This window comes from Syzygium oleosum, unplaced genomic scaffold (genome assembly GCF_021117445.2).
Source record: "Syzygium oleosum isolate NSW1041296 unplaced genomic scaffold, Sole_v2.1 Sole_v2.28, whole genome shotgun sequence".
Lineage (NCBI taxonomy): Eukaryota > Viridiplantae > Streptophyta > Magnoliopsida > Myrtales > Myrtaceae > Syzygium > Syzygium oleosum.
In genome coordinates, this window is record NW_026607512.1 from 4,129,492 (window position 1) to 4,145,051 (window position 15,560).

The following is a 15,560-nucleotide window of genomic DNA, read 5'->3' on the forward strand; positions in this document are numbered from 1 at the left end:
ATCATTGATTTGCTATCACATGTCATTTCTCGGTACCATCACTAAAGATTATTGACACTCGCCAACAATCTGCACGTGCTAATAATGAGTTTCGGATCGTGTTGATAATTAATTGCTTGTGATGATGGTGAAGTATACATTTGAATATGACCATTGATGGTACAGAAAATGAGCCATTACAGTTGAATTCCACAGCAGAAAAACAAGAAAAGGAATTGGAAAAGCAACTCATAGATTTCTGTTTCAGTGAGATGACACTTGCAGTAAACTTTATTTTAGGAAATCTGCCAATGTAAGAGGAAATGATTGTATGGGCAATCCCAATTTTGGCAAGGGTCTCGATCCACTCTCCAACCGCTAGCTTGATCTATTTTAAGGTCTTCAACGGGCAGATTGAAGACTTCTATAATACAGGATCAGAGTTTGAATGAGAAAAATATTGAAAATACTGTAGTAGCATGTTATTTAGAATCACCACTATTCTTCATCTGTTACTTTTTTGTAAAAGTTTTTGCTCTACAATTGTAATTGCAAATAGTCAAGTGTATCTATGATTTCAAAGGAACACGACTCGCCGATTATAACTTGCATCACTAATTATTAGTGAAATCCAGCCCGTGTTAAGGCTATTATTTAGAGGGTGGACATAGGCTTGAGTATAATGCTGAATTACTATAAATAACTATGTGATTCGCTTCTCCTACCCACTAACCACAATATATGTTCACTATTATCACTTAAGCTATTCATTATTTCATTATACAATCTGCTAATTACTCTGTTATAATCCACAAAAGTTTTCATTTTCGTCCCAAAACCTATTCAACCCCATTTTAGGTTGTATCGTTAGCCCCAATAGTTTTACCTTTGTGAACTAGAAAAGCCGGTTACGGGGACTTTGTTAGCTAGAGCAAACTAATTCCAGTGGTACCTTTTTTCTTTAAAAGAAAATTTCTCATGCTATCTTATTTGATTTTATCTTCTGATGGGCCATTCTAGATGTCCATGCGTTAAAGTTAATGAATAAAATTTCACGCAATTATCAAAGAATGACTAAGCTTCTATTGCAAATAAAAATGAAGTTTCTTATAAACAAATATGCTAAATATGACTGTTCTGACCCCTCAAATTTACCAAAAATAGAACCAATAAATAAGGTAATAAATAAGTCATAAATGGCATGGACTAAAACAAGTAAATCAAGCCATCTTGGGCGTTACGACGCCATGTTAGTAAACTCTGGACAGGACACCGTGAGCAATAAAGGAAAATATCCAAAAATGCTCTTACAAGTTTCCTAAAATAGACTAATGCATCAAAAGAATGTGTATATGCCTTGCTATACAAGCGTTTGTTAGTGCATGTCTATTCAGAAAATAAAAGCAGATTTTCATTTCCAAACGACGGAAAATAATTCCCATCTCATTTTCGATTTCAGTCAAGCACCGAAAAATATTATTATTTTTCTAAAAAATTACTTGTTGAAAAAGATTTTCCAAAAATGTCAAAAATTTCGCGAAACACGAAAGTTTAAGTTAATTGATCGGAGGAAACAACATACTTCAGATACTTTACAATCGCATATTTAACGAATGTGAGATTACACATAACAGGTGAAAAATGAAAAAAAAAAATTAGCTGACAGCTCACCGAACTCTAGAAGTGTCAAAACCGAAAAAAATTTCAGTTCGGGTTCCATACTGTTCGGACTGAGTATCAACAGAGACACGATATGCAGATCCATTGACACATGTGACCAGATCCATTGGCACCCCATTATAATAAGTGAATAGAAAATCACTAAAAAACGGATCCCTCGCAATCCTCGAGTCGACCTCGATGAAATTACCTTCCCCACGTCTAGCTCTGTGCACCGACAAGAAGACAAAACGATTCTCACTTACCAAACCAGAAGTGAAAGTCAACATTACCTTTTCAAATCTCCTCGTTATCCTCTGCAAAAGTCCAATCTCCCTTCGACGATCTCCATAGCACACACAGAGAGAGATGGAGATGGAGGTGGAGCTGCAGCAGCTGAGAGAGGCAGTGGAGAAGGTGGAGCTCGTGGACGGCCACGCGCACAACATAGTGGCTCTCGATTCCACCTTCCCTTTCGCGAAATGCCTCACCGAAGCCGAAGGCGAGGCCTTATCCTTCGCGCCTCACTCCCTCTCCTACAGGGTAAGCCTCCTCTCCATCCTTTCATGCGCTTTGCTTTCTCTCTCTCTCTTCATGTTTGCTTCATTTTGGTGGCGCTCTCTGTCTTTCTGACCTCTTTGTTCTGCAATCCCAGTTGAATTGTCTGACGCTTTTTTTTTTCTCATTTTTTTGCTCTGTTCGTCTTCTGTTAGTCTGATTGATGTATCCTGGCTCAGTTTAGATACCTCCATTCTGGTCTCTCGCACTCGCGCGGTGCAATTCATTTATTCACTTGTTTTGTGCCACAATCCGTGCATGCACTCAGCAGGATGATGCTAATTCTTTGAAGTTCATGGTTGAATTGGATGTCGAATGTATTTTCCGTGGACTTTTAATTGAGTTTCTTCTAACCTTTACATTAAAGTCTTCAAGAACGAAAAACCCTTTGAAGTTCAGATTATTTCCTACCTTGATGGGCAACGAAAGAAGGTGCTAACAAGATTTTGATACAAGCACTATAGATACACGGATTCATAAGAGTTTAACTTTTGACATGAATTTTGTGTATAACATGCAAAGAAAAAGTGGGCATTATTTGACATTCATAGGAATGTCAAAGTCTTTGTTCATATGCTTTTGTTGGGAATAATGAGACTTCTCTTTTCCCCCAAAACTTTGCATTATAACAACTCCAGTTTCTCTATTCAGAGAAATCTGAGGGATATCGCCAAACTCTATGGCACAGAGTCATCTCTGAGAGCAGTCGAAGAATATCGTAGAACTGCAGGCTTGCAGTCCATTTCCTCAATATGTTTCAAAGCTGCGAGAATATCTGCTGTCCTAATTGATGATGGACTGCAGTTGGACAAAAAGCATGACCTGGAGTGGCACAAGAGTTTGGTTCCAGTTGTTGGCCGTATATTGAGGATTGAACGATTGGCAGAGGAGATTCTTGATGGGGTAAGAAATGCTGTTTCATGACTTTGACTTGTTTGTCCATTGTAACTTCTCGACTTATTAGTTCGATGGATCACTTTCTACTGTTTCATTCTACTCCGATGCTTTTATCATATTGTCTATTTAAGGAAAACAGGGAGCATCATTTTTTTTCTTTCTATGTTAACCAGGTTTGCGAAAAGTGAAAAGCCACTTATATTGGATTCATTGTATGCATCTTTATAAACTGTTCTAGTTAAGAGGAGCCTTTTACTTCGGTCTTCAGTCTCCTTCTCCTCTTTCTTTACCAGTTGCCCACAGCTGTTTTATCTAAAGATTTGGTAAATTCCGTCGATCATGTGGAAATTTTCTTCGTTTTTTTTTTCGATTGTCTGAATCTATAATCTTTTCATTTTCTCAGGAGATGCCAGATGGATCTGTTTGGACTTTGGATTCGTTCACTAAAATCTTTGAAGAGAGGCTAACTTCATATCCTTTTTGTTAGTTTTGAATGTATCTGTGATTTGTCCTTTGCTGGTATAAAGGTTAGTTCTCTTCTGTTTTCCCCTTGAATCTTCATTGTCACAGTTGCTCGTGAGATATATGGATTGAAAACTATAGCTGCATACCGAAGTGGTCTAGATATCGACACAAACGTTAATAGCATAGATGCTGAGGAAGGCCTTCAGCATACTCTGCGCGGTGAGTACATGAATGTGGTCTACCATGTCTGAAAGAGTACAAGGAAGAAAAAGCAAACATTCTGATCATTTCTCTTTCCAGTTGGGAAACCTGTCCGCATAACAAACAAAAACTTCATTGACTATGTCTTGACACATAGTTTGGAGATTGCCGTGCACTTTGACCTTCCATTGCAGATACATACTGGGTAATATTTTCTATATAATTGAATGGCCTGAATGCTTGGTTCATTAAGTTGGGAAATGATTAATTAAAATCAGATAGCTTTTCCAGAAAGAAGGTGAAAAAACTACAATCATGTCACTATTCCAAGCACCTGCTAATCTCTTTTTGCAGTAGACTTTTATCGAGGGCTAATTTCTATACCTGCTGAAGCTATTTCAATGAAGCTGTGGGAATTTTCGCTTTGTCAACTTACCCATGAACCTTGAGACATGACAAATTGCTTATTTTGTCATATCAGTTGTCAAATACAGCATTTAAATTTCTGCATGTTTTCTGTGGTATAGGTTGTCTATATTGACTGAATTATTCCCTTTTTTGCTCATTCGTCTCTAGATATGGAGACAAAGATTTAGATCTCCGCCTGGCTAATCCCCTTCATCTAAGGACTCTGCTTGAGGACAAGAGATTTTCCAGGTGCCGTATCGTCCTTTTGCATGCTTCATACCCATTTTCGAGGGAAGCATCATATCTGGCCTCCGTTTATCATCAGGTGAATTTGCTGACCCTCAGAAAAGTGCATACTAAACTTCCTTCACATTTTAGAGTCACATTATATTGTGCTGCTTTTAGGTATATCTTGATTTTGGGCTGGCAGTTCCACATCTTAGTGTGCATGGCATGACATCTTCAGTCAAAGAGCTTTTGGATCTGGCTTCAATAAAGAAGGTATTATTTGGCTTGGACCCTATAAAACTATGAATTCACTTGGTTAACTTTAGTGTGCCTGGGCATTTTATTAATGTTTTGCACAGATGTTATTCTATTTTCTTCTTCCTTTAAGCTATGTCAAGATTCTTTTCCTCTATAAATCAGTTGTAAGTCTGAACTATGTGTACTTTTTTTCGTTGGACTAATAGTACATTTACTAATACAATTATGCAGGTGATGTTCAGCACCGATGGCTATGCCTGTCCTGAAACTTATTACTTAGGTCTGTTGAAGTGATTTTCACTTTTATCAATGCTTTAATTGTTAAATTTTCCTGCAAAACTTACTGCAGTCACCTTTTGTCTCACATTTTAGTGATCTGCAATCCATGGAACAATTGTGACTATGCACTACTTTCATTAGTTTTGATGTCGCAGTTAAGCCTGACTGGAGGTTAAAAACTATTAGATAAAACTGTCCATTATCAGCTTAACTAGACTGACCTTTGAGGGAAGAAAGTGCAACAGAAACAAAATCTTGCTTGGTGTCTGGATCTTGTTATTTGTATATGAAGATTGTTAATGTGACAGACATTCCATAACTCACAATTTTCTGTTCACAAGTAGCCTCTTAATATAAATACATATCTTATCCATGATTGGCAACTCAGATCTCTCGTTCCTCTAGATCAAGTGATTTCTCTTCTGAGGATTTTTGGTCCACTGAAAATGATGACATAGCTAAACATCGAGATTCACGTTATTAACTGAAACTCAGTTTGTTGTCTATGGTTGAAATCCTGGGATCTTTGTGGCTCTTGCTTTTTACCTTTCGGATAATTAATATGATCTAATTATTTCCACATGGAATAATTGGCTCGATGGTCAAATAATTTTGATATTTTGAAAAGCTCTGCTGAAATCAATGAACTTTTGATAAATAATCTTGTATTTTTTAGCACATCTGTCCTCATTCGTTCTATGTAAAAGTTAGACATAATATAAATGAATGGCATTAATTAAGTGAATCAGCATGTCTTGATTGACTTTGACTTTGACTTTTTACTTTCGCTTGAATTAAATCTTGCAGCGGATGCACTTTTAGTATTTTTTAAGTTGAAACACTTTAAACTTTCTTAACATATAAATGTTAACACATGGATTCACATATAGTTGTTTCATAATTTTTTTAAATTCTGGCTAATATTTTGTAATTTTGGCGGAAAAGCAGAAAAAGTACTTTTCACTTATCCTTAAGTGGAAAAAACCAAGCCTCTCTCTGAGAGCTATGTAGGACTGATGAAATGTTTTATTGAAGATAAATTCTCATATTGTCCTCTAGAGACCATTCTCTTACACTTTGTGGTTTTATTTCTATAGGTGCAAGAAAAGCGCGTGAAGTTGTCTTCTCCATTCTATGTGATGCATGCGCTGACAGTGATTTGTCAGTTCCTGAAGCTATTGAAGCGGTGCAAGACATATTTGCGAAAACTGCAACTGAATTCTACAAACTGAATTTAGCCCCTAAATCTCTTGTTTCAAAGCATTCTTCCTTGCCCATTTTGACGATCAATAATACTTCTATGTCTGACACCACACTTGTTCGCATCATCTGGGTTGATGCTTCTGGACAGCACAGATGTCGTGTGAGTCTCTCTCTCTCTCCCTCTCCCTCTCTCTCTCTCCACAACAAAATTGCTCAACTTCGTCTTGAATGGTTGTTGAAGTGTAACCATTTAGAAACTTCAATAGTTTGGGTGTTCCATGCAGTACACTAGATTAAGACTCGGTGTAGGCTTCAAATAATGGGATGTTTAATTGATAACAGTGGTTCTTCAACAAATAATGGGAAGTTTCTGTTCTTTCATGAAGCTCTACCTGTAGGATAGTGATGCAACAGGTGTACCTTTTGGTGAATTCTGAACAACTTTTGAGATGTGGACTTCGATTAATCCTGCTCGTTATTTAATTCACATCTGCTCAAATCTGTCATATGCATTGGTGATGTTGCCGTAAAATAGGTCTTGTCTTTATATGCAAGGGAGAAAGTTGAGATGTAGTCTCACATTCATTTTGTATGTTGAGATAAAAAAAAGTTAGAATTTTGTCTGTTGAATTTGCCATTGATGTGCAGCTTCCTTGAGCCAAAGTTGCCTTGTAGAGCGTTCCGATGCCTCAACTTGAATTAGAGTAAACTGCCTTTCGTATTATTTACATACTCTGCAAGTCCCTTCACTAGTTACTCCTAGCAATTTTTTTGAAGACTGCAATGTTTGTGCATCACTGTGATGCTGGAATGCAGCACTTCATTATTTAATAACAGCCATTCTCCTGTTCCTGTCTGGTCTATACCATGGTCTCTATTATGCATTAGCATTTAATGTTGCATCTTATCTTTAGATGACTGCACACTGATATCTACACTAAATGAGCAAGAGAATCTCCACCGGCTTTTGGTCTCTCTTAATCAAGAAGGCAGGCTGCTTATTTTACAGACAAAATGAGGGAAAGCTAACATCTCTCATCATTGTTGACTTATATGGTCTTGGATTGTTAAGCTGTTTCTTGACCAAATTATTGAAATAAGGCTGTTAGATATTCAGGTAACTTAATTTTGGAAGTCCAAGAGATTCAGAACTGGTCCAGTTCTTTTTCCTTGATCTAGGGCCATAAGTTGATAAACCGTTTCTCTTTGGAAAAAAAATTATCCTACACATGCCACTGTTTGAAATTAATTTCTCTAACTCCTGTTCGTGATATTTTCAGGTTGTCCCCGCAAAACGCTTCAATGATGTTGTTGTGAAGAATGGAGTTGGCTTGACTCATGCATGTATGGGAATGTGTTCATTTGTTGATGGTCCTGCTGAAGACACCAATCTGACTGGGGTGGGTGAGATCAGATTAATACCTGATTTGTTAACAAAATGGCAAATTCCATGGTATGATCAGTTTTTTTTTACCAACCATCTCTTCATTGTATAGTTATAATAATGTGTTTCGTCTGTAGATATTCTTTTTCATCTGAAAATTCCTTTCATTTTGCTGCTTAAGCTTTATATTGGCATTGGCTCTTGTGAAGTCGTTTATCACTGTGAAAACTTCTATCTGTGGTACCAAATTATGAATCATGACAGCATGCTTAACTAGGCTTGGTAAATGGTGAGGCGTGGTAGTCACTCCATCGTTGGACAGTGCTCATGGATGGCATCCTTATCTATTGGAGATTTTTAAGGGGACAATCCTGAATTATGAGGATATAAAATTATGACAGAGTAAGTTATATTACATGAAATGAACCCTTTCTTTTCTCCAAAAAGGAAATAAAAGGCTAATATTTTTAGATAAGAAAAGATAATTAACACTGAGCGGACAACAGTACATTGATTGATTGCCATCAAATAGCTTTCACACCCCGGGCTTGTGCTATTCTGCCTTTCTCTCAAGATTTTGTAAGTTGAATTTTCGTATGCTCCTCCTCCAATATCGACCGTGAGGTAAAGATAAAGGAGATTTATCTAAAACTTTCATGTAAGATCATTGAAACTGAATGTATCTCATTTAAAAGTGAGTCTTTTGTGCAGTATGTGCAAAATGTTCTGAAATTTTGATGCGTGCTAAACTTATGTTTGGTGATTAGCGGCTTGTTATTAGCCGTGATATGAATACTGTTAGTACATTGATCTCTTATTTAATATTTTTCTCTTTACTTTCCCAATAGGGAGCCACGTGAGGAAATGGTTTTGGCTGATATGCATATCAGACCTGGAGAAGCTTGGGCGTTCTGCCCTAGAGAGGCCTTAAGAAGGGTTTCCAGGGTTCTGAAAGATGAATTTAACTTGGTAAGGCAGATGGACTCTCAATCTCGTTTGTAATGCTGCTATAAGTGATGAATAATCCAAACTCTGTACCTTTAGGTGATGAATGCAGGGTTCGAAAATGAGTTCTATCTCTTGAAGAGCGTGCTAAGGTACTTTCGGCATCATTACTTTTAACATCCAAACGGCTCTGCAGCAGGACATGATATATAAAAGCATTTGAGTTGCGCAGGGAAGGAAACGAAAACTGGTTGCCAGTGGACTCAACACCGTATTGTTCTACATCAGGATACGATGCAGCTAGGTCAATATTTCATGAGATTTTTTCTGCACTGAGTTCTTTGAATATCCCAGTTGAACAGGTACGTCTTTAAGCAATGGCTGTCAGTGCTGATTGACAATGTGCCAATGTAGAAATGAGCTTGCTCGTTGCTCGGTGTTATAATTAGCCTTTTTGCTGTATTGAAATGAAAGACTGACTCTTCTGACCCAAATATCTTAAACCTACTAAACATTTCAGCCATGTGTCCAAATTTGACTGGGATATTAACCTACCCGGCCCCTAGCCTCTGGCTTGTGTAGGCATATTACACTTGGAGTTGGAGATCTTTTCCAACATTCCAAATTAATATATTATACTGTATGACACGAGAAAGGATCTTATTTGTATATAGGCATACTGCGTTCTCATACTCTGTGCATAGAAAGCATGAACGTCTTTTTTCTTCAGTAGAGCTAGAACCACCTAATGTTCTCAGAACTTCCTCTTTTATTCAGCAGATCGCAGCTTTCTGATGAAAGAAAAAACCTTGATTCTACAGAAAATACACGCAAAAAATACTGCAACCATAACTATTTTACACCCATTTATTTATTAAAACCAGGAAGACTTTGCAAATTGTTGGGGTTTATCATAGTGGTTTTCAGATAATAGAGGCACCATGATGTTGAGTGTCATTCAATTGCCACTTGCCAGTGCTTGCTTATTTTGTCTTACATTTTGACAGTTTTTCATCTCTGATTGGTATAATGTCAAGTGACATTGCATGAAATAGGTCCCATGTTACTTTACTGGTGACTGCTGGTGCGTTTGCTGTCTGTCCCTAGATCTCTTTCCATACATTTGCCTTTGCTACATAGGTGCATGTTTGTGCTATAACAATCGCAATGCTCTTACTAGAATGTCTTCTCTGAGATATATTTAGTTGCATGCGGAAGCTGGGAAAGGCCAGTTTGAAATGGCTCTCGGGCATAAGCCCTGCAACAGTGCTGCTGACAATTTGATTTTCACTCGTGAAGTTGTGAGGGCTATAGCAAGGAAACACGGCCTCTTAGCAACTTTTGTTCCCAAGTAGGTTGTTTTATTCTATTCTTTTTAATAATCGAAGATGCTTCATTGGTCTGTCAGCTTTAGGCAGGAAATTAAAAGTACACATCTTACTCAAGTACATACATCTTTAAAATAAATTAATGACCATATTCATTAAGTGTACTAATCATAAGCCATTAAATAACTTGTAAAGACTATGTTTTATTGAAAAGTCGAAGGTAGTTTAATATGTCTCACTATCCTTTCCATCATTCTCCTCCACCTCCCACCCCCCACACCCCCCCCCCCCCCCCCCACCCTCAAAAAAAAAAACAGCTGTTTTATGGTTTTAAGAATAAAGATAATGATGGTAAAGTGATGTTACATGAGTACAATAAATGGTTCTTATTTTGTAGGTATAACTTGTATGATATTGGTTCTGGATCCCATGTGCACTTAAGTCTGTGGCAGAATGGAGAAAATGTTTTCATGGCATCTGATGGATCGTCATGGCATGGCATGTCCAACATAGGGGAGGAGTTCATGGCAGGGGTCCTATATCATCTCCCTTCTATTTTGGCAATTACTGCTCCAGTACCTAATAGGTTGCCATTTTACTGAATGTTTTCTGGTGCCTTTGTTTTTTTGTAGTTAGAGGTCTGTAATTGAATGCTGAGGCTAAGTTCAGTAGATGTGTGCACTTGGAAATTCGGAATGTTAATTGTCATTTTGTTTGTCTCGGCTGCAAAATAGCTTGTTTTTAGTTCTACAAATACAATTTCCAACTGCTGCTAAAGAAGAGATTTGCATATGCATGATATCGTCACTAATGAAACTTAGTTCTAACTGGTCTCTTTGAAGCCATTACTTTTGGCAGGTGGAAACTGAATAACAATTCCTTTCAAATCACTATGGTGGTATTTCCTTAGCAGAAATAACATTGGCTAGAAAAGTAACTCGATTAATAAGATTCAACTTCTTGATGGCCAAAAAGCAAACAAATAACATGGTCTAGGTTCTTTCTTCACGATTCTTGCTTGAAGCTTGTCTAACAACAACTTGAAATGTACATATCCTGTAAATGAGCTTCAGTCTGAATTTAGTTGTCATGATCAGTCCAGAGGAAAAATTGAGCATAAATGATCATTAAGGATACTGTCAATGTGCACCAACATCATGATGCTTGTCTTATCTGTCCATAAGAAGCTTAAGGTCAAGTCTGTGACACCATGAAGACCTCTGACGTCATTGAAACAATTTTCTTGGGAATTTACTGAGAAAAGGTCCGATACTGGTTTGTTTTAAGTTCACCTTGGAGGGAACATCTGCATTCTAATCTCGCCACTAGTTTCTTGTAGTTGGCAGAAAAGAAATGTTCATGGATTATTGTCTCATACTTATACTGACGGTTGTGATATGTAGCTATGATCGAATACAACCAAATACGTGGAGTGGTGCATATCAATGCTGGGGGAAGGAAAACAGAGAAGCTCCACTGAGGACAGCATGCCCACCTGGAGTAACAGATGGCTTAGTGAGCAATTTCGAGATTAAATCATTTGATGGGTGTGCAAATCCACATTTGGGCTTGGCTGCTGTAATTGCCGCTGGTATTGATGGGCTACGGAACCATCTTTTATTGCCTGAACCTGTTGGTAAGATTATATAGTTCTTGTTCTTGTCATGTGATCTTATTCATTTTTATTTTTTATTATCTTAAGAACTTAATATAAAAACGTTCAGTTCTTGTCTAAGAATTATGTTCCTTGTTACTACCTTCAATTTCCTTGTTTTTTTACTGTAACAAATAACGAAACTCACTCTAGGTAGGTGAACCTCCATCTTGAAAAATCTTGATAACTTCATTAAGTCATGCTGAAGCCAAGTGGTGGCCCAACATTTGATGATATGTAAAATCAACATGTGTCGTGCTCTTAGCCTAATTCACACACACATGTTCAATTCTTAACTAGTAAACCAACTCCATGGGATTACCATTATTGTTGTTTGTTGGAGCTCAAAGTTACTGTACCATGTCTTGCCCTTATTTTGGGTTTTCAGAAAGCTTGGGCATTTTTTATCCTACTAATTTAGCAACTGTTAAGGTATAAAAATATAACCTACAATGTTCTCTAATTGTGTAAGTTTTTAGAACAAATGGTTCTGCACCAAACTCTAACATGGAGGGCAGACGTACTTGAGACTTTTATCATCCTACCAGCTTTCGCACGAGGGGGGAGTAACCTGGAGTGTTTTAAAAAACGTAATATTCATTGTCTTGAACAGCTCAAGCTTTCAGAATAAAAGGTTGTGCACTCAATTTTAACAATAATAGTTGGTGCTATTTTCATTTTTTTTGGGAGGAGGGTGGGGGGGGTGGGTGGAGGGGGCGGGGGGATAGTGTGATGTATATCACTTTCTATTTTTCTTGTTTAGTGTTGATTTTTTTTTGGTCATATTGTTTAGTGTTAATTGGTATTCATCAAAAAAATATAATATGTCCCGACTCCCTACATACCCAATGTGATGCTTTCAATGAGGCCTACAACTTTCCACTGATGTTGAAATTATCCACGAGAAAACAGTTCCAGTTGCAATGGTGTCAGTTTTGCTGCAATTCATAGCTTGGTGAAGGCTTTTGAAAGAACTGGCTTCACTTGTAAGAGTTGCGCTGCATGGAATATGGTTTTGTCAGCCTTAGTTGGTCGTAATGTAGATAAAGGTTGTTTGGTTTTTCATTAGTTGCTTTTGATGTTCTTAATCTCCTATAAGATGCTGCTAAAATGTTGGAGGCCTGGGGGTCAAAAGGCGCATTTGCCGCTGCAAACTTACCTCCGATTGTCTAGAGGAAGGTTGAATGAAAAGTCTTTGCTATCCCTTGGCAACCAGCCTCTGCGTAGTGGATTTCTTGCATCATTTAAACTCCAAGACATTGACATGCTTTTTTTTCTTGAAATTAGTTGAACTCCTACTTAAAATTGTTTTTTTATTTGGTCAATTTTACAGTCTAATTCCTTGTATCAACTGACGCTTCAATAATGCATTAATGAGACAGACACTAATCCATCAAGCCTTGACGGGAAGCTTCGAAGACTGCCTAAATCTCTTGCTGAATCTTTAGAAGCTCTCCGAAAGGACAGTGTTATTAAGGATCTCCTTGGTGAGAAGCTTTGGACGGCCATAACTGGAATTCGCAAGGTATGTCAGGTGTATCCATTCTTTATGTTGACTAAAATCCTAGAAATGTTCATGATTACTTATCTAAAACCTAAAGCTACCTACTATGTACTAATGAATTCTTGAGAAAGTTTCTTGTGTCAATGCTTAAACTGTTTCTTCCTACGAATATATTATCTCATGGTTCCTATCTGGTAATGTCATAAACAATTGTGAAGCACACTCAAAGGCCTGCTCATTACTCGCTCATTTTTATTTTTGTGTAGGAAAAGTTAATATTGATGACAGTATTGTTTATACATTATATCTGGTTAATGAAATTACTGGAATTGCTTTGATATGCTTATGGCTGAACTTAGGTAGGCTCTGTTTTATCTTTTAATAAGTTATGGCGTGTTTCTTCGTGACGCAAAACACAGCTAAAACAATCGAAAACAGTTGTTGCAGAATTTTAGTGAGTAGTCCTGAAATTGCTTTTTATCTATTTATTAATTTGGTTGTTTATTAGTATGTTTCTTCAAACAGCAATCATCAATAATATGCTGCAATCATTCCTTGGTCCTGCAAAATTCATTTGAACCTGTCATATATGTTACTTCTCTTATAATCTGTATGCCTACTTCAACTAATAAAATATGTTAGTTACAACTAGCTTGGCCTTTACTCTGTGAATATTTTCAGATTTAGATGTCCTCTATTTGACAATCCAATAACTATCTATATGCGAACTCGTTTTTTTTTTATTTTAGAAATGAGGAATTTGTTGAAATTTGACATTGCTGGAAATGCCATTGTACGTGGATGTGTGCGTGCGTGTTGTTCCAGTTGGGATATGTAAGTTTATTAAAGAGCACTAAGGGGGTGCCTCCCTCTTACAACCTTGAAATCAGAAAAGATTTAAAGCTAATGATAAATTGGGAAGTCTCATAGAACAGGTCACTGGAAAATCCTTTCTTACGGAGAATTGAGTGATGTAGATCTTGAAAAATGTGCGTCTTCCCATAGTGGTATGCATTTTGACAACTCCAATAGAGTTGTGCATCAGCATGACAATCTAATTTTAGTTTTGCTAGTCCGGCTTGTAAATTTGTTTTGGCTGATTCTGTTGTGCGTGTCAAGAGATGCACAATGAATTGGGTATTTTACTGCACCCAATGAATGTTCTGAAGATGCATATGTTTTTGCAGGCGGAGATTGAACACTATTCAAAGTTTAAAGATGCATACAAGCAACTTATACACCGTTATTAACCTGAAAACTGTCCGCATATCTTGGAGATCAGGAACAACCATCTCTCCAGATGAACTGAGCTGCAGCTCTTGCTTATGTGAACATTTAACAGTGTTAGCTCAATAAGAGAGCCTTATCAGTTTATGTCGTGCTCCGAGATTCTCCAGTCAGTTTCCGGCACGTCCTGCTAAGATCTTTTTGATCCTATATTGCCATCTAACAATGGAGCTGTGCTTCTGGTGCGTACTGCTGCTGCTTGTGCTGAAAATTAGTTTTGGTTTTTTCTTTTTTGAGCTTTCATCATTCTCTTCTTGGCATCTGATACCCATGAGCATGCTCTTGAACATTCCGTTCTCTGTTTCGGCAAAAAAATAGCTCCACAATGTACAGGGTTTGCTTTGGGTTGTGTAGAAATGGATTGTGCGGAACGCTTTTGCAATCACCTCTCTGCACATGGAGAATGTCATAATATTGACGATGACCAGAACCTTAAAATAAATTACTGGAGGTCATATGATTGTGCTGCAATTTTTTTCCCAAATTTCTGTGAATTCAAGAGATGAGCTTGCTCTTACTGTGTACAGGTGGCTTCGTTTATCCTCTTAAATAATGTTTTCTGAGAATTTCATGATGCATCTCCTCTACTCATTGACCCTATTTTTACGTTAAATACTGGAAACATGATTGAACTTTGACATGTCTGAGCATGAACATGAAATCTTCAACTCCATGCTAGAAAGGCAGGAGGGTCGTACCAGGTCAGACGAACCTCGCAAAATAAACAAAAACCAATACCAATGTACAATGCGAAAGAACTTGACGTCTACTAATCTCCGGTCTCTTTTTCAGTTTCTAAAGCCATTTAATCGTGAGAATGTATCCAATCATTTTGATGGATCGAGTCAGTTGTACTATAAGAATTAGTGACATTTATGCTCGATCCAACTGTTTTCTCCCTTTTTTATTTTTGAGCGACCGATATGAGCGCCAGAAATAAACAAATTACTGAGATCTCGCATTGGTTAGGGTATTGACATTTGTTACAATGCTTGCTTGAGTGTGAATTGGATCGGGTCGTAGATAAACAAACCGGTGTAGTTTTCAGTCTCGAGAGCTTGGATGTGGCCCCCTCAGCGTATGCTCACTCCTAGGAAATACTGCTCTTGATAATCAACCATGTCAAAAATTGAATTGTACGTTGAAAGACGACATATTACAACATACGAGAGCAACAATATTCACTCCTTTTCACAGCCTTTTTCCCCCTGCAATTCGTCATTAGAATTCACCAAATCGAAGTGGTAGGAGCTGTGAAAGGCAAAGTAAATTCAGGATGGAGACTGGCCAACCAACGAGAATCCCTTCTCTCTAAGTTTGGCG

General features: G+C 37.5%; 1 protein-coding gene across 1 annotated transcript; it reads left to right on the plus strand.

Moving 5' to 3' along the window:
- The first annotated feature begins 1,868 nt into the window (after positions 1 to 1,868).
- LOC115675344 (protein fluG) lies at positions 1,869 to 14,619 on the plus strand. Its single transcript, XM_030597948.2, has 18 exons — positions 1,869 to 2,181; positions 2,848 to 3,099; positions 3,497 to 3,564; positions 3,662 to 3,777; positions 3,859 to 3,964; positions 4,336 to 4,492; positions 4,573 to 4,668; positions 4,885 to 4,933; positions 6,030 to 6,295; positions 7,416 to 7,588; positions 8,368 to 8,488; positions 8,564 to 8,616; positions 8,697 to 8,826; positions 9,670 to 9,815; positions 10,190 to 10,378; positions 11,196 to 11,428; positions 12,829 to 12,971; positions 14,138 to 14,619. The coding sequence occupies exons 1-18, from the start codon at positions 2,008 to 2,010 to the stop codon at positions 14,198 to 14,200; spliced, it is 2,535 nt and encodes an 844-aa protein (XP_030453808.1). The 5' UTR covers positions 1,869 to 2,007; the 3' UTR covers positions 14,201 to 14,619.
- The last annotated feature ends 941 nt before the right edge of the window (positions 14,620 to 15,560 follow it).